Consider the following 22151-nt stretch of genomic DNA (forward strand, 5'->3'; position numbering starts at 1 on the left):
GAAGCAAGCAACAGACCTCCCATCACACCCTATCCCCCTCCCCTCTTTCCTTTAACCCCCCTTCCAAAGCAGCTTTGAACCCCTAACTTTCCCTCTTTCATTTCACCCCACTCACCCTGGTTCACTCCCATCCCACAATCCACTCCCTTAACCTTGCTTCACTCCTTCCCTCCACACAAACTCCTCACTCACCTGGTTCATTGCCCCCCCCCCCCCCACAAACCCTTCACTTACTCCAATTTACTCCTCTCTAAAACCCCTCACTTACCCTGGGTTGCCCTCCACAAACCCCTCACTCTTGTTCACTCCCTCCCCACCTCAAGAACCTCTCACTTTCCCCAGTCCATTCACTACTCAGCCATCCCTGTTCTTTTCCTTCACTCCCAGTTCACTTCCTCTGTACCCCCTCTCTCACCGACTCCTATTATCTCCTATTATTTTCAAACAGGAGGAGGACAGCCTTGCACCTCCTCCATCTTCCCCTGCTGGGATTCGAGCATCAGGCTTTGATCCATGTGGTTCACAGCACAGCATTCAGGCCCCAGAAGGGAAGGAGGGAGGAGGTGCAAGGGTCTCCTCCTATTCCTGTTTGAAAATAATAGGAGCCGGTGAGTGAAGGGATACGGGTGAGACGGGGGAAGGGTAGATTACGCCATCCATGGAGAGCGAGCAGGAAGGAGGAGGAAAACATGCCATCTACTGTCACCAATCCAGGACTGGCCAATTCTACTGGAAGGGCCACATTTTGTGGCCCTTACCTTGGACACACAATCGCAGGAGCCCCTCCTACAGCCAGTAGGGTATTCGGCACGTCCACAAGAAATATACACAAGATAAATTTGAAAGCACTGGAGACCCGCATACCTGTAGATGAATCTCATGCATATTCCTTATGGATATCCTGAAAACCAGAACAGGTTTGGAAAGCCCTGCATCAAGCGATGAGGTAAACTTCCAAGTTTACTGATGATTTCTCAGTAAAGTCAATTACAGTGCTCATGGACATTATGACTTTCTAACAAGATTTACCACTACACTCAAGGCAGGGCTTCCCAAACCTGTCCTGATGACTCCCACAGCCAGTCGGGTTTTATCCATTACGAATATGCATAAGATATTTGTACAAGGCTGGGTTTCCAACCTTTGCAAATTTATTTTCTGCATAATCATAGGCGGATATCCTGATGACCTAACGGCTGTGGGAAGGAAAGGGCGGGGATCACCAGGGCTGGTTTGAGAAGTCCTACTCTGCAGAAGCCAGACAGTCCCCTTTCATAAAAGGATCTGTACTCTCCCCACTGCAGCTAGGGACTCGCGCGTTCCTAGATGCCGTGGGAATAAAAGCAGGGCCCAGTCCCTTGTGGCCTAGAGCCATCTTGCTCACCTTAATCATGCTCCACGTGCTCAGTAATGTTCGCCCTCAATGCAATAGCATGTGCACACAAACACACATTTTAAAATAACGCTGGGGAGAGGGCTTTAAATACTAAACTTTCAAGAAACCTAGTGCTTTTCAGTGTCATCAATGATATATATTGGATGTGAATTTTTTTTCATTACTTACTACTGATTCTGTTACAAACAAAGAATAAAATATGAGGTTCCTCCTTCTGCAGACCTTTGTCACTAGCTGTTTTATCACGGTCTCTCACTGGTTCTTCCGGAAGACAGTGGACTCTCTTGTGATATGCATACGCCACAATTCACAGATAAACTGCAGCGCACTGACAGACAGCACTGCTGCCTCTGGAAAGCCAGCAGCTCACAGGGTCAAGGAAGCATTGCTCTATTTCTGTTCTCAGTGTTCAACGAGCAAAGTCCTGCTCATGGTCTGCTGCTTTCCCTTTCTCTCCCCTTCATGGAAAAACAAACAAAAAAAAAAAACGCATCACGAACCTGCGCCATGATATTGCACAGCCACTGAGGATCCACAAAGTACAGATCTCCGAGCTGCAGCGCCGGGTCTTCAAAGTGCAGCAGCACGCCTAGACAAAAAGAAGCAGGGAAGGGAGATAAAAGCATCATCTGCAGTTTAATGCTCGCATGGTTTTTTTTTGGGGGGGGGGCTTTGGGTAGGCCCAGCCTGACCTGTCTTTTGGCCGTTCTACCAAGCAGAAGGCTTGGATACGCGTCGAAAGCAGAGACCAGCTCAGCCTCTGCTATCACGTAAATGTGTTTTTATCCGTGGTTTCTAGACAAAGAAAGCGAGGAACCCCAGGTAAATTCCTTTCTGGATCTTAGTAGTGGCAAATTTTTCACTTTAGATCAAGCCGCCATTTCAGTCTAGCAAGTACAGCATAGAATTTTTTTTTTTGGCTCCACAACTTCCTCCTAAAGAACACATAACCTGGAAAAACTAAGAATACAGGTTCCCTAATGTAAACGGTACTACCTATAAACTGAAATATTTACCCGATTCATTGAGAAAACGAACAGCGTGAGAAAGCTCGTTTTCATCCAGCTGTAACTGGCTTTCTTGCACCAGCTCCAACAATCTTTTCTGGTCAATCACGGGAAATTCAGCCAACACGTTCTTCCGTTCCTGTAAAATTCTCTTCTCCAGCTCCAGATAGCTGTCCGGGATCAGCTGTCCCACCACCGGCTGGTCTCTGATCTGTGCAACCAGAACGCAAAATAAAAAATAAAAGACAAGCTAGTGCTTTAAAACCTTAAAAACCAAAATCCCCAAAACTAAAAGCTTACCATTATAAAACATGTTGCATAGCAATTTGTAACAAAAAAATACTTTTTGCTAAATTCCTGAGCCACATAAATAGACAAATATCTAAAAATACTCAATCCACACCATGCTTTGTCATTCTGCAAGAGGCATTCAGGCTGGCTCAGGGATGTTATGCATAATTTTAGGCAAACTTCTGAAATTCTCACAACTGAGGCCTTCCGCAAAATTATAACAAAAGGAAATGGAGATGTATAAATAAGTGAGCCATTCACTGGCAACCAACACAAGCGGTACTTGATCATTCGCAAGGGCTTTAGGACAAGATGGTTCAGCTTAGTCAAGAAACCTTTAGCGGTATGAAGCTGCTGTGGCAGAGCTGTACAGCAATAAGAAAATACGAAAACATGACTGTAATTTATAGTAAAAGAAATATAATAATCTGCACAGATTTTTCTCATCTTGTATTTTGTTTTGGCCTTCCAGTTTCAGTCTTTGGTGTAAGGAGGAATTAGCTCAATCAGGAACACTTTGTGCTGAAGTAATGCTGCCATGAGCGTCCATGCACAGCTGATGATTTGGCTTTGCGCCTGCCCTGCCCGGCAATCTCAGCAACAAGCCTTGACAAAGGTCACACAGACATAAAAAGGAAAATTAGTTTCTTACCTGATAATTTTCGTTCCTGTAGTACCAAGGATCAGTCCAGACTGCTGGGTTATGCCTCCCCTCCAGCAGATGGAGTCAGAGAGAAAAACTGAAAGGCACCCCCTAGATATACCGGTGTGCCACCTGCGATCCCTCAGTATATTCAATATCAAAGCAGAAGGAACCAAATAATCACTTCCGCCGAGAATCAACCATGTTAGCGCAACCACTGACTAGATCAAGTAGTAACATAGGGTAAAGAGAGAAACAAACCTGTCACCCTATATATTATTTATTTATTTATTTAAAGTTTTTTATATACCACCACTCATCAGAGATATCACGTCTGTGTACAGCGAACAGGAACATACGCCAAAGCGTTATACATATAACATCAGGTTAATATATGAATTCTTAAACATGAAACAAGTAAAACAAGGAAAACATAATTATAGCATAAAATATCAATTAAAACGTAACTTATAACTGTGCTGAGCTAAACATAGCTTAATAAATAATATAGGGAGCCTAAGAGCAGAAGGAAAATAGTACGGGATGGATAAGTGAAGGAATAGAAATATAAGTTAGAGATGGCAACTAGGGGGAGTAGTAGCGGTTAAATAGTGGGTATAGAAAGTAATAAATAGTTATAAGGAGCAAAACAGAATTGGTGCATAACGGAGAGGTATAGGGTGGATAGAGGAAAGGCATATATAGGGAGTAGGTACACATATATGTTTCATGTATAAGCATGTGTGAATAACCATGTCTTGAGTTTTTGCTTGAAAATCTTGGGAGACAGCTCAAGGCGTAGTTCCGTGGGCAAAGTGTTCCATAAGAAGGGGCCAGAAAAAGACAGGACTCGTGCTTTGGTGGAAGCATGGTTATATAATTTGGGCGAGGGGGTCTGTAGAGTGGCGAGGTATGGATTTCAGGTGGGTTTATTAGATGTTTGAAATTGTAGTGAGTTGTTAAACCATTTCAATTCAGGATTGTAGAGGGCTTTATGGATGAGTGATAGTGTTTTGTATTGTATGCGAGATTGAATAGGGAGCCAGTGTAGCCCTTTTAAAACTGGGGAAATGTGTTCCTTTGAGTTTGTGTTAGTAAGGATACGGGCTGCAGTATTTTGCAGTATTTGTAAGGGGCGGATGGCATTTTTGGGTAAGCCTAAGAGAAGTGAATTACAATAGTCAGTTTTGGAAAATATCATAGCTTGTAGAACTGTACGGAAGTCAGAGAAGTGAAGCACGGGTTTCAATTTTTTGAGTGTATGTATTTTGAAAAAACACTCTTTAAGAATTGCATTAATAAATTTATTGAGGGTCATTTAGTCGTCAAGAATGACTCCTAGGTCTCGGACTTGGTAGGAGAATTGTATGTGAGGAGCTGATATGGGTGTTATAGGGGAGGTATGTAGGGGTGTAGGAGCAGATATAATCATAAGTTCCGTTTTTGTAGAGTTAAGGGCAAGTTGTAAGGATGTTAAGAGGTTGTTGATTGAAGCGAGGGTGGTATCCCAAATTTCAAGGGCTTTAGGTACTGATTCAGATATCGGAATGATGATTTGTACATCATCAGCATACAAAAAGTGTGGAAGCTTAAGGTTGGCAAGTAGATGGCAGAGTGGTAAGAGATAAATGTTAAAAAGAGTAGATGAAAGTGAGGAGCCTTGTGGGACTCCCTGCATCAGAGGGATTTCCTTAGATAGGTGGTTGCCAATTTTGACTTTATAGTTTCGGTTGGACAGGTAGGATTTAAACCAATTATGGGCAGTACCAGTTATTCCGATCTCGTGGAGGCGTTGGAGGAGAATTTGGTGGCTAACGGTATCAAAAGCCGCAGAGATATCCAAAATCACTAGAAGTTGCGGTTGACCTTTATCTAGACTTTTGATAAGGTAATCAGACAGTGATAGGAGAAGGGTTTCAGTGCTATGTAATTTGCGAAATCCATATTGTGAAGGAGAGAGGATCTGGTGTTCATCCAAATAGTCACTAAGTTGGCGGTTAATGGTTTTTTCCAGGATTTTCGCAATAAATAGAAGATTAGAGATTGGGCGGTAATTGGCAAGGTCTGATGGGTCAAGTTTGGGTTTCTTTAGAGTGGGTTTAAGGATGGCATGTTTTAGAGAGTTGGGCACATGTCCAGAATCAATGGATGCATTGATAATATTAGAGATAGGACTTGCTATTAGATCAGGGACCGTGAGGAAGAGTTTTGTGGGGATAGTATCAGAGGGGTGGGAGGAGGGTCCAGCTTTTTTGAGTAGTGACTCAATTTCAGTTGTTGTGGTGTGTTCAAACACTGTGAGATTAGGGGTAGAGCTTATTGTGTGACAAAGGTCATTGATTTGAGGCGAGTGAGGGCTGCAGGGAAAACGTGTCATAATTTTAATAATTTTGTCATGAAAGAAGGCGGCCAGTTGTTCGCATTTAATTTTGGCTTCTTCTTCTGGGATAAGATTTGGAGTGAGGTTGGTAAGTGAAGTGACATATTCAAATAGAACTCTCAGATTGAACTGAAACTGGTGGAGCTTACCAGCATAGTAGTTCTTTTTGGCATTGTTTATCTTATCAATATAGCTTTGCAGAGAGGATTTGTAACGAGCAAGTAGGGTAGGTGTGGGCTCTTTACGCCAGTTTTTTTCAGCTTTTCTAAGGGCTTGTTTTAATTCTTTTAGTGTAGGTGTGTACCAAGGTATTTTTTGTATTTTTTTGGGAAGAGAGTTGTTTTGTAATGAGAGGGCATATATTGTCAGCAATTGATAGGGTGTATTCATTCCATGATGTTAAGGCAGTGTCGGCGTTCGATAAGTCGAGGCTATTATGGGTGTTGGAAAGAGCAGTAGTAAGTTCATCTCTATTGCAAGTTTTTCGGTATTGTATAGTGGTGGAGCTGATTGGGGCAGGAGGGGGTCTTTGTAGAGTGTTGGATGTTCTTATGATATAGTGGTCAGACCAGGGGATGGGTGTGCATGATAGGGAATCAGTTGCAATGTGTTGGTTGATAAATATGAGGTCGAGTGAGTGACCAGCTTTATGTGTAGGCATGTTTATGATTTGATTGAATCCTAGGGATTTCATAGCTTCCAAGAAAGAGGAGCAGCTAGGAGTAAGAGGCATTATATCAACGTGGAGATTAAAGTCACCTAGGATAATAGCTGGGGAGTTGATGGAGATATGTTTTGCTATGTATTCTATCAGGGAGGAAGGGTTATTGTTAAGAGCTCCAGGGGGAGCGTAAATGAGGCAGATTTGTAAAGAAGGAGCTTTAAACAAGCCAATTTCTATTAAATTAGAAACAAATGTAGAACAACTTACCTGTAGGTGTAGATCACTGCAAAAGAATGAACCGATAGAAGCATGAGCGGACTCTCCTGAAAAACGACTTGGGCGGGCGTCTGGACTCATCCTTGATACTACAGGAACGAAAATTATCAGGTAAGAAACTAATTTTCCTTTCCCTGTACATACCAGGATCAGTCCAGACTGCTGGGATGTACCCGAGCCACCTTAAATGAGGTGGGACCCTGAGAGTCCCGCTCGAATCACGCTGCTCGCAAAGGACCCATCCGACGGACCACGCCCATCCAATCAATAATGTCTAGCAAAAGTACACAAGGATTTCCAAGTGGCCGCCCTGCCAATCTCCTGGCTAAAAAACAAACTGGCTTTCAGCCCACGAAGTCGCCTGAAAACGCAGGGAATGAGCCTTAAGCCCATTGGGGACAGACTTACCGCAACCAATGTATGTGGACGCGATTGCGCTCTTCAACCATCGGGCGACAGTTGCTTTGAATGCCTGAAGGCCCTCCTTGGGCCCCTGCCACAGCACAACAGGTGATCCGACCTCTGAAAGACATTAGTAACCTCCAAATACCGTAGGAGTACCCGACGGATATCAAAATGCCTCAAGTCCCGGCCTTGAGAAGACTGGAGTTCCTCCTCTGAAAAGAAGGTAATTCCACAGTCTGAGTAACATGAAAGGCCGATACCACCTTTGGCAAGAAGGAAGGTACGGTGCGCAAAGACACTCCCGACTCAGAAATACGCAAGAAATACGCAAGAACGGCTCCCTGCACGAAAGAGCTTAGAGCTCCAAAACACGATGCGTGGATCAAATGGCCACTAGGAATACTGTCTTGAGAGGTAAATCCTTCCTGGAGACCCTCTTAAAAAAGGCTCAAAAGGGATCATACAGAGACCACGGAGAACCAAGGTCAAGCTCCAGGAAGGACAGGAAACCCCCATAGGAGGACGCAAGATCCTAACTCCTCGCAAAAAAACGCGCAACCTCTGGGTGACATGCAAGAGATCAACCTTCAATCTTATCCCTCAAGCAACCCAGAGCCGCCACTTGAACCCTAAGAGAACTGTAGGCCAAACCTTTCTTCAAACCAGCCTGCAAAAAATGGAAGGATGGGGCCCACTGAAGTCTATTGTGGTGAAATCTTTAAGTCACAGCACCATGCGTCAAAGATCTTCCATACTCTAGCATAAGTAAGAGTAGTTGAGGATCCACACGCCCGAAGGAGGGTAGAAATAACTGCTTCTGAATAACCTTTCCTCCTCAACTGCCTCCGCTCATAAGCCAAGCCGCCAGACAAAAACGATCCGCCCGGTCGAAAAAATGCCTGACCCTGGCGAAGGAGGTGCGGAAGATGACCGAGACGCAATGACCCGTCCACCGCCAAATTGACGAGATCCGCGAACCGCAGGCGCCTTGGCCACTCCGGAGCGACGAGAATCACCAGACCCCGATGGGATCCTATATGCCTTAACACCTTTCCCACTAGGGGCCACGGAGTAAACACGTCAAGGAGAACGTGAATAGGCCACGAAAGCCCTAGCGCATCTACCCCTTCCGATGCGTGCTCCCGCCTTCGGCTGAAGAAACGTGCCGCCTTTGCATTTAGCCGCGTCGCCATCAAGTCCAGGTGCGGTAACCCCCAACGTTGGGTTATGAGACACATCGCCTCGGCCAACAGCTCTCACTCTCCTGGGTCCAAGTGTTGCCGACTGAGATAATCCGCCTTAACGTTGACCACTCCTGCAATATGGGTGGCCACGATGCGGGTTAAATGATGCTCCACCCAGGCCATCAACAATGACGCTTCGGCCGTGACCGGACTACTCCTTGTGCCCCCTTGCCAACCTATATATGCCACCGTGGCCACGTTGTCCGAAAGAACTCGCACCGCCCAACCGCGCACCATCGGGAGGAGCTGACGCAAGGCCAGACAGACTGCCCTGGTCTCCAGACGATTGATGGACCACGTGGCCTGGCGAGGAGACCGTGTCCCCTGCACCGCTCGGGACTGACACACAGCCCCCCCAGCCGCATAGACTGGCATCTGTTCTTAGCCTATCCCTTGCAGAAGATGGACCGGGGTCAGCCCCCAATCGAGGCTGGACCTGGCTGGTTCCAGTAATGGTAGCACCATGTCGTAATGCTCTTTGTATTTATTTTTTTTTTTATTTATTTAAGTTTTTCTATACCGGCATTCGCGATAAAAATCGCATCATGTCGGTTTACAATTAACAAGTAGATAGGGAACAAGAGGCAATAAATAACATTGATCTAAGTAATAATAATAATAAAATAATAGTAATAGTAGTAAAAAACGTTAAACAAGGGAAGGCTAAGGAATGCAGTTACAATAAAACAAGGGAGTAATATAACTTGGATCAGAGAAAAGAAGCAGGGGTTTAAATATATATAACATATATGTCAGTCAATGTGCTTATAGCGTTGAAGAATTGCCCTTATGAGGTAGGGATATTAATTATTATGATTAAGGCAAAGCCTATGCGCAAAAGCCCACAGCACCATCTCCAGAGTAGAAACCATATGTCCAATGACCTGTAACTAATCCCAGGCCGTAGGTAATGGGAGATCCAACAGGTTCTGTACCTGTGCCATCAGGTTGATCATTCGCTGATGTGGCAGGAACACCTTGCCTAGCAAAGTATCGAATCGGGCTCCCAAGAACTCCAATTGTTGGGTCGGTTGCAGCTGGCTCTTCGCGACGTTGACTACCCAACCTAGCGTCTGAAGTCGTTCCACCACCAACCGAACTGCCCGCTTGCACAATGCTTCCAACCTTGCCCAGATGAGCTAATCGTCAAGATAGGGATGGACCAGTATTCCCCAAAGGCGTAGATAAGCTGCGACGACCACCAGAACCTTGGTGTACACCCTGGGGGCAGTTGCTAACCCGAATGGGAGGGCACAAAATTGAAAAAGGTTCCCTAACACCATGAACCGCAGGTATCTCTGATGATGCCCCAGGATCCCGATATGGAGATACGCCTCTGTAAGATCCAAAGAAGCCAAAAATTCTCCCTTGTGGACGGCCGCAATACCAGACCGCAGCGTCTCCATGCAAAAATGAGGAACTTGCAAAGCCTTGTTTACCCGCTTCAAATCCAAGAGCGGTCTGAACGTGCCTTCCTTCTTTGGAACCATGAAGTATATGGAATACCGGCCCGTCCCACCTCGGCCAGTGGGACTGGAGTTACCGCCCACAGCATCCGCATCCGGTCCAAGGTTTGGGCGATAACCAGCTGTTTTGCCGGAGGACCGCATGGTGATGCCATAAAAAGATCCCGGAGCGGATGAGCAAAATCCAACTCGGAACCGTGACGCACCACGTCAAGGACCCACTGGTCCGAGGCTATCTTGACCCATTCCTCCCAAAACCCGCGGAACGGAGGAATGGGTCTGCGCACTTTCATTGAGTAGTCTTGCTGGGGGTAAAACCCTGTGAGGATCCCGACATCTGAGGCCACTGTCCCCGAAAGGAAGGAGCCCAAGATTGAGGCCCCGACACCTGCTGCCTCCGGGGGAAGGAGCCAGCCCTCCCCATACAGAAACGGCGCTGACCCCACAGCCGACCCCTGGGATTCCCGAAGGATCGAAACTGCCGGGGCTTATCCTCAGGCAACTTATAAATCTTGTTGTCAACTTTCTCTTGAAGGGAAAAGCACCTAAACATGACTTAGAAGAGGCAGCCGCCGCCCATTGACGGAGCCAAAACAGCCTCCTGGCTGCTACCACAGAAGACATAATGCGAGCCGAAGTCCGCAGCAAATCATGTAAGGCATCCGCTGCGTAGGTGACCGCAGCCTCCACAGTTGGCCTGCTCCGCTTCGTCCGGCGGAAGAACCTGTGCTGTAAGCAGTTGTTGAATCCAGCGAAGAGTGGCCCTCTGCACAAGTCTGCTACAAGCCGCCGCTCGGACACCTAAAGCCACAACCTCGAAGATGCGCTTCAATACGACCTCCAACTTCCGGTCCTAGAGATCTTTCAATGCTAGTATGCTTGACCACGGCCGCGATCGCTGAATCCACAGAGGGAGACTTGAGAAGCTCCAAAGACTCAGACGGCAGGGGATACAATTTGTCCATAGCTCGGCTAATCCGCAAACAAGCTTCTGGAACATCCCATTCCTTAGACACCATCTGGAACACTTTGGGATGGAAGGGATAGGTTTGCGAGGGGGAGGTCCGCAGCCCCGCCAGAGGCACATCCCCCGTGGAAGCGTCCGCTTCCTGGTGTGGGGCCGAGATTTCCAACTCCTTCACAACATGAGAGCTTAAATAGCTTAGCTCGTCCTTACCAAACAAATGAAGGACTTGAGGGTCATCCCCTTCAACAGACCCCTGACCGTCTACATCGCCCGCACCTGGCACCTTTGAAATGTCCGAAGCGGGATCCGGGTCCACCAGACCTCCTGCTCCCCCTGCAGACGAGTGCAACGAGCCCCCGCTGTCCCCCGATCCGGTGCTGCCCTAGGGCTCTTAGGGGGTAAGAACCATCCACCTCCGAACCTGCCTCAGCCTCCAAAAACGCTTTGTGTATTAATAGCACAACATTTTTTTTTTCCTCTTGAGGAAGAAAGGAACTGGCCCTTTAAATGCTTCCTCCGCGGGTCGGGGGGGGCCGAGGGTCTTCCGAATCGGGCGGGCTCTGCGGGCTTAGGGCCGGCGGCGAAGCAAGAGGGGAGTCTTCCTCCTCCGAATCTGTTTCCTTTGCCTGCCGCGTGCTCAAAATGGCCGCCGGCTTCCCTTCTGTGGGAGGCGGGGCAGATAACCGGGAACCAAGCACTCTCCGTCGCCGTGCCAAAGAGGGGAAAGAAGAAACGCTGCGGGCAGCGCTCGGCCCCCGAGAGGGTCCCTCGCCCCCAGGAAGACATCAGGAGCAGAGACCCTCTCGGGAGAGTCGCGCCCCCGCCCTCCCGCAAGCCATAAACCTTGGCAGGAAGGAGCAGGGAGAGAAGCTGCAGAAAAGCGCGCCAAAGGTAAGCCAACTGCCACAAGCTAGAAAGGACACGCCGGGTGAACCAGCCACCCCCTCCGGAGTCCCAGGGCTGAAGTGCGGCAGGCCGGGGCTGTAAGAACAAACTCACTGCCTGTCCCCAACAGGTCTTAAGTGGCTCCCGAATCTATGCTCTTTATTAACTTTTTTTTTTTTGACAAAAAATGTAACTGCGACTGCTAAGCCCCCTTCAGAGGCAAGCCTCTGGAATAAGACTACTGTGGGGGGAGGGTGACCGGCCCACCGGTAATTTCTCCCCCTGGCCCTACTGGGACAGCTTAGATCCAGGAAAAATGGTCTGAGGGCATAGCCCTACAAGGCCTGCCTGTAACCTTGCCTTCATGCTGCGCGGGGAACATAACAGAACTCACTATTCCACTTTTTTTTTTTTTTTTTTAAATAGAAAAGGAAAAGAAACAAATTAGTTGATCTAGTCAGTGAAACTTTAACCGAAAGAAACCTGGAAATCCCAGAAGAAATGCAGAAAAGACCAGGACCGCAGGTTATGCCTCTCAATCTGCTGGAGTCAGAGAAAATACTGAGGGATCGCAGGTGGCACACCGGTATATCTAGGGGGTGCCTTTCAGTTTTTCTCTCTGACGTCATCTGCTGGAGGGGAGGCATAACCCAGCAGTCTGGACTGATCCTGGTACGTACAGGGAGCGCACACTTTTTTTGAGTTGCTGTGCAGTTGTACATTTGATGCTGTTTCCAAGCGTGATTGGTGCCTGTGGAAGGTGGCAGATCGACAAGCACAGAGAACCACTCCCCGGTTCTTGTTTATCCACGAAGCAGGTGCAGCACTGGCGGCGACAGGGCCAGTTTCCACACGAGCTCTCCCCCACCCGCCCTGGCCATTGTATCTCAACCCTGATCTGTAAGGAGGTAAGGTATGTCGGACTCTATGAGGAAGAGCGATGTGGACACTTGTCCACAGGGAAATGAACCAACGTCAGCAACTGACTCTAAACAGGCCATCAAATGGCTTCCAGGTGCTAATGGCCTTTGGCCATTACTAACCTGAATCAGCTTGAAACCAACGACCTAGAGATTAAAGGCTTGGTAACCCTGTTCCAATTCCTGGAGCCATGGAATAACTCGGCTTTTCAGCTGATAAAAACCAAGTCAGGCTCAAGACTTTAGAATGCCAACATCTACACAAGAGTTTGTTCTATGGGGGGCAAATTAAGAGTTTGAGGACACAACCGTATTCTTATTTTCACAACAAGAATATTATCTTAAAACATATAGGTCAATTTTAAAAGCGCTGCTTGCGCAAAAATGCCCACAGACCCTCATACGTTGGCTGCGCGCAAACAATGCAGATTTTAAAAAGCCGCAAAAGTCCTATGGAAGACACACGCGCACTAGCTGTACCTCACGTAACCTCTTAAAATTAGGAGCATACTTACTCACAGTTGGTGCATTTTAAAACATACACGCGCAAGTGCACTCACAATTACGAATCCCAGCATACCTTTTCTCGCGTGCCAATATGCACCTGGTTGGACGCACGTGCGCTCGTTTTAAAATCGACCTCACAGAGAATAGTGAAAGATATTTAGATTACAAAAGTGAGATCACTTGTCATTAATGCTGCCTATCTTATTACCGTCATGTGGTATTTTGTAAGTTGTATTTTTTTTTACTGGTTCTTTGACTGCACTTCACTTTGCTGCTTCATCGAAAGGTGGCGAATTGAATACAAATAAATAAGTTCCTCGGCTGGCACTAGGTTCTACCATTAGTCAAATTCACTTTAATTATTACATTTGCTGACAGGAAATGGTTTTATGGATGTGTTCTCTTCTGGCATCACCTCTTGTTCACCTTCAAAGAGGAATCAATAGAGGCTCGGTGCCAAATTTAAGTTTTCGCCAAAAGCAGGACCCAAAAAAAAAACAAAACATCACTGTCTGCATACTCTTACCCCAGGCTATAATTTACTGAAACTTTAGCAAAATTGCTTACCTTGTAATAGGTGTTATCCCAGGACAGCAGGATGTAGTCCTCACATATGGGTGACATCGGTAATGGAGCCCTATGTACGGAAAAACTTCTTTAAAAGTTTCCATGAAACCTTTGACTGGCACCAGAGTGCCTACTGAGCATGCCCAGCATGCCATGATATTCCCTGCCACAAGGGTCTCCCTTCAGTCTTGTTTTGTAGCAATTAGCGTTAGCCAAAAATAAAATAATAAAACGTATCGGACCCAACTCCACGGGGTGGCGGGTGGGTTTCGTGAGGACTACATCCTGCTGTCCTGGGATAACACCTATTACAAGGTAAGCAATTTTGCTTTATCCCAGGACAAGCAGGATGCTAGTCCTCACATATGGGTGATTAGCAAGCTAGAGGCTGAGTCATTTTGTAGTGAAGCAACAGTGAAGTATTGTTGATGAAATGAATCAGCCGAAGATTACAGCAGGTCGGATGTAGAAGGAGTTGGGATTATACTGGAAACAAGTTCTTTAAGACGGATTGTCCATAGGCCGAATCTTGTCTTCCTTCTTTGTCTAAACAGTAGTGAGCTGTAAAAGTGTGAAGAGAACTCCATGTTGCTGCTTTACAAATGTCCAGAATAGGCACAGAGCGAAGGTGTGCTACTGAGGTTGACATCGCTCTTACTGAGTGTGCTTTTACTCGCCCTTGAAGAGTAAGGCCTGCTTTTTCATAACAAAATTGTATGCAATCTGCTAGCCAGTTTGACAGAGTATGTTTACCCACTGCTTTACCTGGTTTGTTTGGATCATAGGATACAAACAGCTGATTGGATTTCCTTTGGGCTGTTGTGCGGTTTAAATAGAAGGATAACGCACGCTTACAGTCCAAAGTGTGTAAGGCTCTTTCACCCTGATGGGAATGAGGCCTAGGAAAGAATGTTGGTAAAACTATTGATTGGTTCAAGTGAAATTCCGTAACAACCTTAGGAAGGAATTTTGGATGTGTACGGAGGACTACTCTGTCATGTAGGAACTTTGTAAAAGGTTCATATGTGACTAGCGCTTGTAGTTCGCTGACCCTTCTAGCTGACGTAATGGCTATGAGAAATACCGTTTTCCAAGTAAGGTATTTAAGGTCACAGGTATTTATGGGTTCAAATGGAGAACGCATAAGCCTGGTTAATACTACATTAAGGTCCCATTGTATGCTTGGGGAATGAACTGGAGGTTTAATGTGAGTTAGGCCTCTCATGAATTTACTGACGAGAGGCTGTGTGGAGATAGGTGCGTCTCCCAGTTTGTTATGGTAAGCTGAGATTGCACTTAAGTGTACCCTTACAGATGACGTCTTAAGACCAAAGTCTGAGAGATGGTAAAGGTAATCTAGTAGCGAGGTAGTGGGGCAAGTGAAAGGATCTAAAGCTTTCTGAGAGCACCACAAGGTAAACAGTTTCCATTTGTAGGAATAATTCTTTCTAGTGGAAGGTTTACGTGCAGCTATAAGTACTTGAGATATAGAGGATGGAAGGTTGAGAGGTTGTAAGATCAAGCTTTCAACATCCATGCTGTCAGGGACAGGGATTGAAGGTTGGGATGGCGCAACTGACCCTGTTCCTGAGTTATGAGAGTGGGAGCTACTCCCAGGTGAATTGGATCCCTGACTGAGAGATCTAGCAGTGTGGGGAACCATACTTGTCGAGGCCAATATGGGGCTATGAGTATCATAGTCCCCTTGTCCTGTTGTAGCTTCACTAGTGCTTTGGTTATGAGTGGTATCGGTGGATACGCGTATAATAGGCCTGAATTCCAATGGCGAGCAAATGCGTCCTTTGGTAGGCTGTTCTGCTGTTGGAGTAGAGAGCAGTAATTGTTCACTTTGTAGTTGAGATGGGATGCAAAGAGATCTATCGTCGGTTGACCCCAGCGTTGGAAGATCTTGGATGCTATCGCTGGATCCAAGGACCATTCGTGCGGTTGGAACTGACGACTGAGGCGATCGGCTACTATGTTGTGGATGCCTGCTAGGTAAGTGGCCCGTAGAAGAATTGAGTGTGTCAGGGCCCAGTCCCAAATTTGTGCTGCTTCTTGACAAAGGAGGTAAGAAGCTGTCCCCCCTTGCTTGTTGATGTACCACATGGCTACTGTGTTGTCCGTTTGGATCAGAACAGTCTTGTGTGAAAGGCAGTCCTTGAACGCATGTAGCGCATAGCGTATAGCTCGAAGCTCCAGGAAGTTTATTTGAAAGGAGGCTTCGAGTTTTGTCCACTTGCCCTGTGTCTTTAGATGACCAATGTGTGCTCCCCACCCTAAGGTGGATGCATCTGTAGTCAAAGTTACTTGTGGAACTGGTTGCTGGAAAGGTAGGCCTTTGAGCAGGTTGTTCACTGATGTCCACCAGATGAGTGCAGATCTGAGCTCTGGTGTGATATGAATGGGAGTGGACATTGGTTGAGTGGCTTGTATCCACTGTGCTTTGAGTGTCCATTGCAGTAGTCGCATGGTCAATCTGGCCATGGGAGTTACATGAACTGTGGAAGCCATATGCCCTAGAAGAATGAGGCACTGGTGAGCTGTTACCTGGAATTGGTTTCGAAGAGTGTGAGTCAAGAGGACAAGTGTTTGAGCACGGTCTCTTGGAAGAAAAGCTTTTGCTATTGCAGTATTTAGCTCTGCACCTATGAACTGTATAAGATGAGCTGGTGACAGATGGGATTTCTGGTAGTTGATGAGAAATCCCAAGGAGTGAAGCACATGGATAGCAAGCTTGAGAGAAGTGAGAGCTCCTTCTTTTGTTTGACTCTTGATGAGCCAATCGTCCAGATAAGGGAACACGTGCACTGTTTGTGGAGGTGCGCCACTGCTACAGCCATGCACTTTGTGAATACTCGTGGGGCTGATGCAAGGGCAAATGGCAGCACTCTGTATTGAAAGTGTTGATCCTTTACCAGAAATCGCAGGTACTGGCGAGGAGGAGGAAAGATGGGAATGTGAGCGTAAGCATCTTGAAGATCCAGAGAGCAGAGCCAATCTCCCCTTTGAAGAAGAGGTAGAATGGTGCCTAAGGACACCATCCTGAATTTTTCTTTTTTGAGAAATTTGTTGAGATTTCTGAGGTCTAGAATGGGTCGAAGGCCTCCTGTTTTCTTTGGAATTAGGAAATAGCGGGAGTAGAATCCTCTGCCCTTTTGAGGACCAGGAACTGGTTCTATGGCCCTGGCTCTCAGAAGGGTGGATAATTCTGTTTGAAGAATTATGGAATGTTGATTTACTGTCCAAGATGGAAGTGGTGGGTTTTCTTTTGGAACAGTAAGAAAATCTAGTCTGTAACCGTGAGTTGTGATCGATAACACCCACTGGTCGGTGGTTATGGAGGCCCAAATGCTTTGGAAGTATGTTATACGACCCCCTACTGGTATGTTTGGAAATGGGTTGATGAGGCTGCTGCTCTCTGAGTTGTTTCAAAAACCAGACATAGTGGCAGTTTGTGGTGGTGGTTGTGCCCTTGCAGGTCTCTGCCTAGGCTGTTGGCGTTGAGGTGGGCGGGCTGTTCTGGGTCTATTTGCTGGGGGATAATACCTGCGTGGACGGTAGTATGGACGTCTGGTATCACGCTTTGGAATTCTCCTTGTAGAAGGTTGAGTATCCTAAGGTATTAAGGATAACTGCTTCAGTGTTTCTGTGTGGTCTTTTATAGTCGCCACAGCTTCTTTGACCTTTTCTCCAAAAAGGTTGTCCCCCAAGCAAGGAAGATCAGCTAAACGCTCTTGGACCTCTGGACGGAGATCAGAGGCTTTTATCCATGCCCATCTGCGTGCAGCTATGCCTGAAGCAGAAAGTCATGCTGCAGTCTCGAAGCAGTCATAAGTAGCTCTGACCTCGTGTTTCCCTGATTCGAGGCCCTTATGGACGATATTCTGAAATGGTTCTTGATACTGCTCAGGGAGAGACAGGGCTAGGTCTTGAACCTGCTTCCAAAGGTTCCTTTGATATTGGTTCATATATAGCTGGTATGATGTTATCTTGGATACCAGCATGGAACCCTGAAAAACCTTGCGGCCTAAATTATCCAGAAATCTACTCTCCTTTCCAGGCGGTGTAGAAGAATGAGATTTCAGTCGTTTCGCCTTCTTCTGGGCGGACTCTACCACGACTGACTGGTGAGGCAACTGTGATTTTTGAAAACCTGGTATAGGTTGTACCAAATAAGTTGCCTCTGATCTTTTATTGACTGCTGAGACTGATCCTGGGTGTTCCCATATCCTGTATTGAAGGTCTTGAAAAACGTCATGGACGGGTACTGCTAGCATTTCTTTAGGAGGATCCACAAATTGCAGAACCTCCAGTGTTTTCTGCCTTGCATCCACCTCCGTTTGTAGTTGAAAGGGGATGGTATCAGCCATATCCTTTACAAAATTTGTAAAGGAAAGGTCCTCAGGAGGTGATTTCCTGTGGTCGTCAGGTGGAGAGGGTTCAGAAAAAATATCCTCATCTGAAGAATATTCTGAACTTGTGTCAGTAGCCATATCCCTTGGAGTGTGGTGAGTGACTGGCACCAGTAAAGGCTCCCTAGGCCTTGACGGTAGAAGAGGAGAATGAGGCCTTGGAGGTTTTGGTATAACAGAGGGCCCTGGAATAGGTTCTTCTGGTGTTTTGTTGGATAAAATATCCAGGAGAGAGTCTAATTTTGTCATGAATGGATGTAGCATTGAGACATCCTCTGTTGGCACCGGTATAGTCCTTGGTGGCATCAGTGAGGGTACCGGGGTAGGCATCGGAAGCGGTTCCCGTGGCATCATCGGTGCCGGCGGCATCGGAATCGGCATCGATGGAGGTGTCGATGGCTGAGGCGGAATCGCATCGTACAGAGCCTGGTGCACCGCTTGATGTATATATGTGTCAAGTTCCGCTCTCATAGCTGGTGATACCAGAGCAGCTATGGGGGGAGGCGGTGTTGGCAATGCCGATACCTCCTCAGAGCCCTGAGGAGGTATGGAGCCCGGCACCAATATCGGTGGGGATCGCCCTGGATCAGTAGGCCTCGAAGCCTCCGCACTCGTCTGAGGTATCTTTGCTGGTGAGGCCGTACCTGTCGATGGATCTTCGGTCATCGGTGTTAGGCATCGTTGATGCCGGTGACGATGTTTTTCCTTCTGTTTCTCACTTCCAGAAGTAGACGCCTTCGACGATACTGACGGTGATGGCGTAGAAGCGTCTCCCGCTTCCGGACGACGTTTCTTCAGAAGTACCTGCCGGACGGATCCCGATGGCGATGACTGAACCGAAGTCGATGCCTTCGGGAGCAATTGTATGTTAAACAATTGCTCCATTTTTTCAACGCGGAGACGACGGCCTTTTGAGGTCATCTCCGCACATAATGTACACGATTTTACATTGTGATCTTTGCCTAGGCAAAGAACACATTCCAAGTGCGGGTCTGTTATAGACATATTCCGCGCACAGTTCGGGCATTTTTTGAAACCAGAGGCCATTTTGCCGGACAGCCGTCGACGGCGATGACCAAAAAATATCGGTACCGGCCGGAAACCGAAAGGAAAAAAGGTTACCGCGGTGTTATTGAAGGGAAACCCTTGCGGTGGGATTAATTTTTTTCCGAAAAAGTTAAACTTTTTTAAGGTGGTGAATTCACCTCAGGACTCCAATTATACCGCGATGCTAAGTGCTTCGCGGAAAAAAGAAGACTGAAGGGAGACCCCTGTGGCAGGGAATATCATGGCATGCTGGGCATGCTCAGTAGGCACTCTGGTGCCAGTCCAAAGTTTCATGGAAACTTTTAAAGAAGTTTTTCTGTACATAGGGCTCCATTACCGATGTCACCCATATGTGAGGACTAGCATCCTGCTTGTCCTGGGATAATAGAAGGAAAAACAATTCCACAGAAAAATGCATGTAGGCAGGACTTCAGTTGGGCTGATCAATAAATTTATGCTTTCTGGCTAATAAACTTTTTACCAAGAAATTGCAAACAAACAAATAAATAAATAAATAAATAAATAAATAAATAAACAGATAAAAACTTTGCCCAAACTGACTTGCAGAGTTTTCACACATTTTTTCTACCTTTATTTTCAGTGGCAGCTGATGAAGGACATAGACAGCACTCACCACTCTGATCCCAAGCCTTAACTTCTTCTGTCATGCAACTTTCCTATAAATCAATAAAAGTCTCATACATTGACAATTCTACTTCCTGGATGTCTGAAGGGGTTAAGTATTTTTTTTATTTACGTGCTCACCATCTCCCTGATGCTTGAGCTTCCAGCCAGGGAGTTATGCTGTAGCCAGTCAGCTGTTTAAACAGCCCCAGCATAGGCTCTGGCACCTGCCTCAAAGCCACACAAATACACAAGTATCCTGCATCTCTGCTGCATCTCTACTAGGGGGAATACTACAGCAGTAGCGGGAGACCTGTGAGGGGAGGGGAGGGATCAGCTGTATTTTCCTGCATAACCTGAGGTTTGGTTAAGAATGAGGATCCATGCTGGAGACTAGAGAGCTGCAGGGAAGACATAACTCTCTGGTTCCCCCCTACAAAAAATATAAATTTGCCTACTCTATATCACCAATTGCACCTGCTAATTTTAGATGTTCCTTCAGTTTGATCCCTAATGGCTTCCCTTCCACTTTATTGGCAGGTCTGCTTTCTGTGGGGCTGACTCAGGGTTGCATGCCCTCTTGTTTCTTTCCTGATCACATTAAAATATTAACATACAATTACTGTGGTTGAATACAATAGCTGAAATATCTCCCATTACCTGCAATGTTTAAAATAACTTCCGGAAAGCAAAACACATTGAACCTAACACTAACAATGGCCAAGCAAACTGAGACAGTTTACCTTGAAATTCAAGCTCTCCTTGATGATGGTTTTCCGAAGTTTTGACAGGGACTCCGATTCCTCCGTTGCATTCACAAAATGGAAGCCCTGGATTGCAGGAAAGCCTCGCTGATTGAACAGCTCGCTCTGAATTTTAGCCAGACAGGCCTTGCGACGTTTCTCGTCAGAGCCATCTACATGAGTTCCCACAAGGATTACAGGAGAAGATGGGGCTCGAGCCTGTCAGGGAAAAGCAGAAATAGGAACATAAGAAGTGCCATGCTGGGACAGACTATGACCCATCAAACCCAGGACTCTGTCTCAAACAGTGGCCAGTCCGGGTCACGAGTACCCGAGAGGTCTCCAATCGCTGATTGACTTCTTGTATCTCACAATAATACGGGGTTTTTTTTGTTTGTTTTATAGCACCTCTGGTCGTATGCAGTACTGTACAGTGGTCATAAATGTTCAGATGCGGTTAAGTCCCTTCCCTAGAGGGCTTACAAGCTAAGTGGGTACCTAAGACAATGGGAGATAAATTTACTTGCCAAAGATGAAAAGAAGTGTTGGTGGGTAAATGCGGAATTGGAAACCCGGCCTCCCCGGTTCTCAGGCTGTTGCTCTAACCACCACCCTACTCCTCCTGCAAGAAATTAAAGCCTTGCCCAAACTGACAAATCATTGCCCCTCAAAATAATTGAAAATGACAACCCCCATGGGATCCAAACAGCATGCATAAGAAAGTCAGCACAAAATGCACTCAGGTTCACTATTTTTCAAAGCGGACACATTTACCTGCACATTTATTTAGTCGATTTATATCCTGCATGATGCAAGGTTATATATTTAACATATATAATATACATAATAAAATCAAAATAAATACAGTAAAACATCATAAAACAGATTAACAGTTTCTCACATTGTATAACAGCATGATAAAGTAATCAAGCTGTCAAAGAGGCAAATGCTTGTGAGAAATAAAATGCTTTCAGTTGTTTCCTAGAAGTGCATTAACATGAAATAATTTCATTGGGTAGGCAGTTCCATATAGTTGGTCCCGCTACATAGAATATTCTCTCCCTGGTTTTATCTAAACGAATTTGGCATTCTGATGGAATGTCTAACAGAGTACGGCCCGCTAATTGAGGTTTATATATCTTGAACACTGAAATGACATACAAAGGGGGGTCTCATCGCTAAATGCTCAATGCACTAGAGTTGCAATCTTAAGCTGGACTCTCCATTTTATGAAGAGCCAGTGTAGAGTAGGTAAAACTGGCATGTAATAAGATAGCCGTGTGCCTGTAGTGAGTCTTGCTGCTGCATTTTGAGCCACCTGTAGACTCTTGAACATGTATGTTGGAAGCCCTAGAAAAAGGGAGTTGCAAATATCAAGTTTTGATAGAACCAGGGACTGAAACATGGCCCTAAGTTCGCTCTTGGTCAAAAACGGTTTTAGAGGATGCAAGAATCTAATCTGTAGAATGTGCTTGTTGCTATGCTTTTTATTTGTTATTTTAGCGATAGATTGGATTTGAGTTGTACTTCTAGGTTTTGGACTGACTATGGCAATATTTTACTTACAATTCTGAAAAGTAAAGGAAGTTGGAAATTCTATGGCTGATGTGCCACTAAGAATATTACACTAGCTAAAATGTCCTAATAAAGTTTCTGTGAAAAAAAATCCATAAGTATGTGCTTAACTGCAAACCCTTCCCAACT

General features: G+C 46.1%; 1 protein-coding gene across 2 annotated transcripts in view; it reads right to left on the reverse strand.

Moving 5' to 3' along the window:
• Positions 1-22151, reverse strand: part of LRRK2 (leucine rich repeat kinase 2) — a 584366-nt gene that overhangs the window by 189020 nt on the left and 373195 nt on the right. For both annotated transcript variants that reach the window (XM_029617357.1, XM_029617356.1), the window contains 3 exons: positions 20448-20666; positions 2413-2614; positions 1897-1985 (listed from right to left, as the gene is read on the reverse strand). In XM_029617357.1, the coding sequence (XP_029473217.1) occupies positions 1897-1985; positions 2413-2614; positions 20448-20666 (510 nt within the window). The remainder of the gene's footprint in view (positions 1-1896; positions 1986-2412; positions 2615-20447; positions 20667-22151) is intronic.

Source organism: Rhinatrema bivittatum, chromosome 9 (assembly GCF_901001135.1).
Source record: "Rhinatrema bivittatum chromosome 9, aRhiBiv1.1, whole genome shotgun sequence".
NCBI lineage: Eukaryota > Metazoa > Chordata > Amphibia > Gymnophiona > Rhinatrematidae > Rhinatrema > Rhinatrema bivittatum.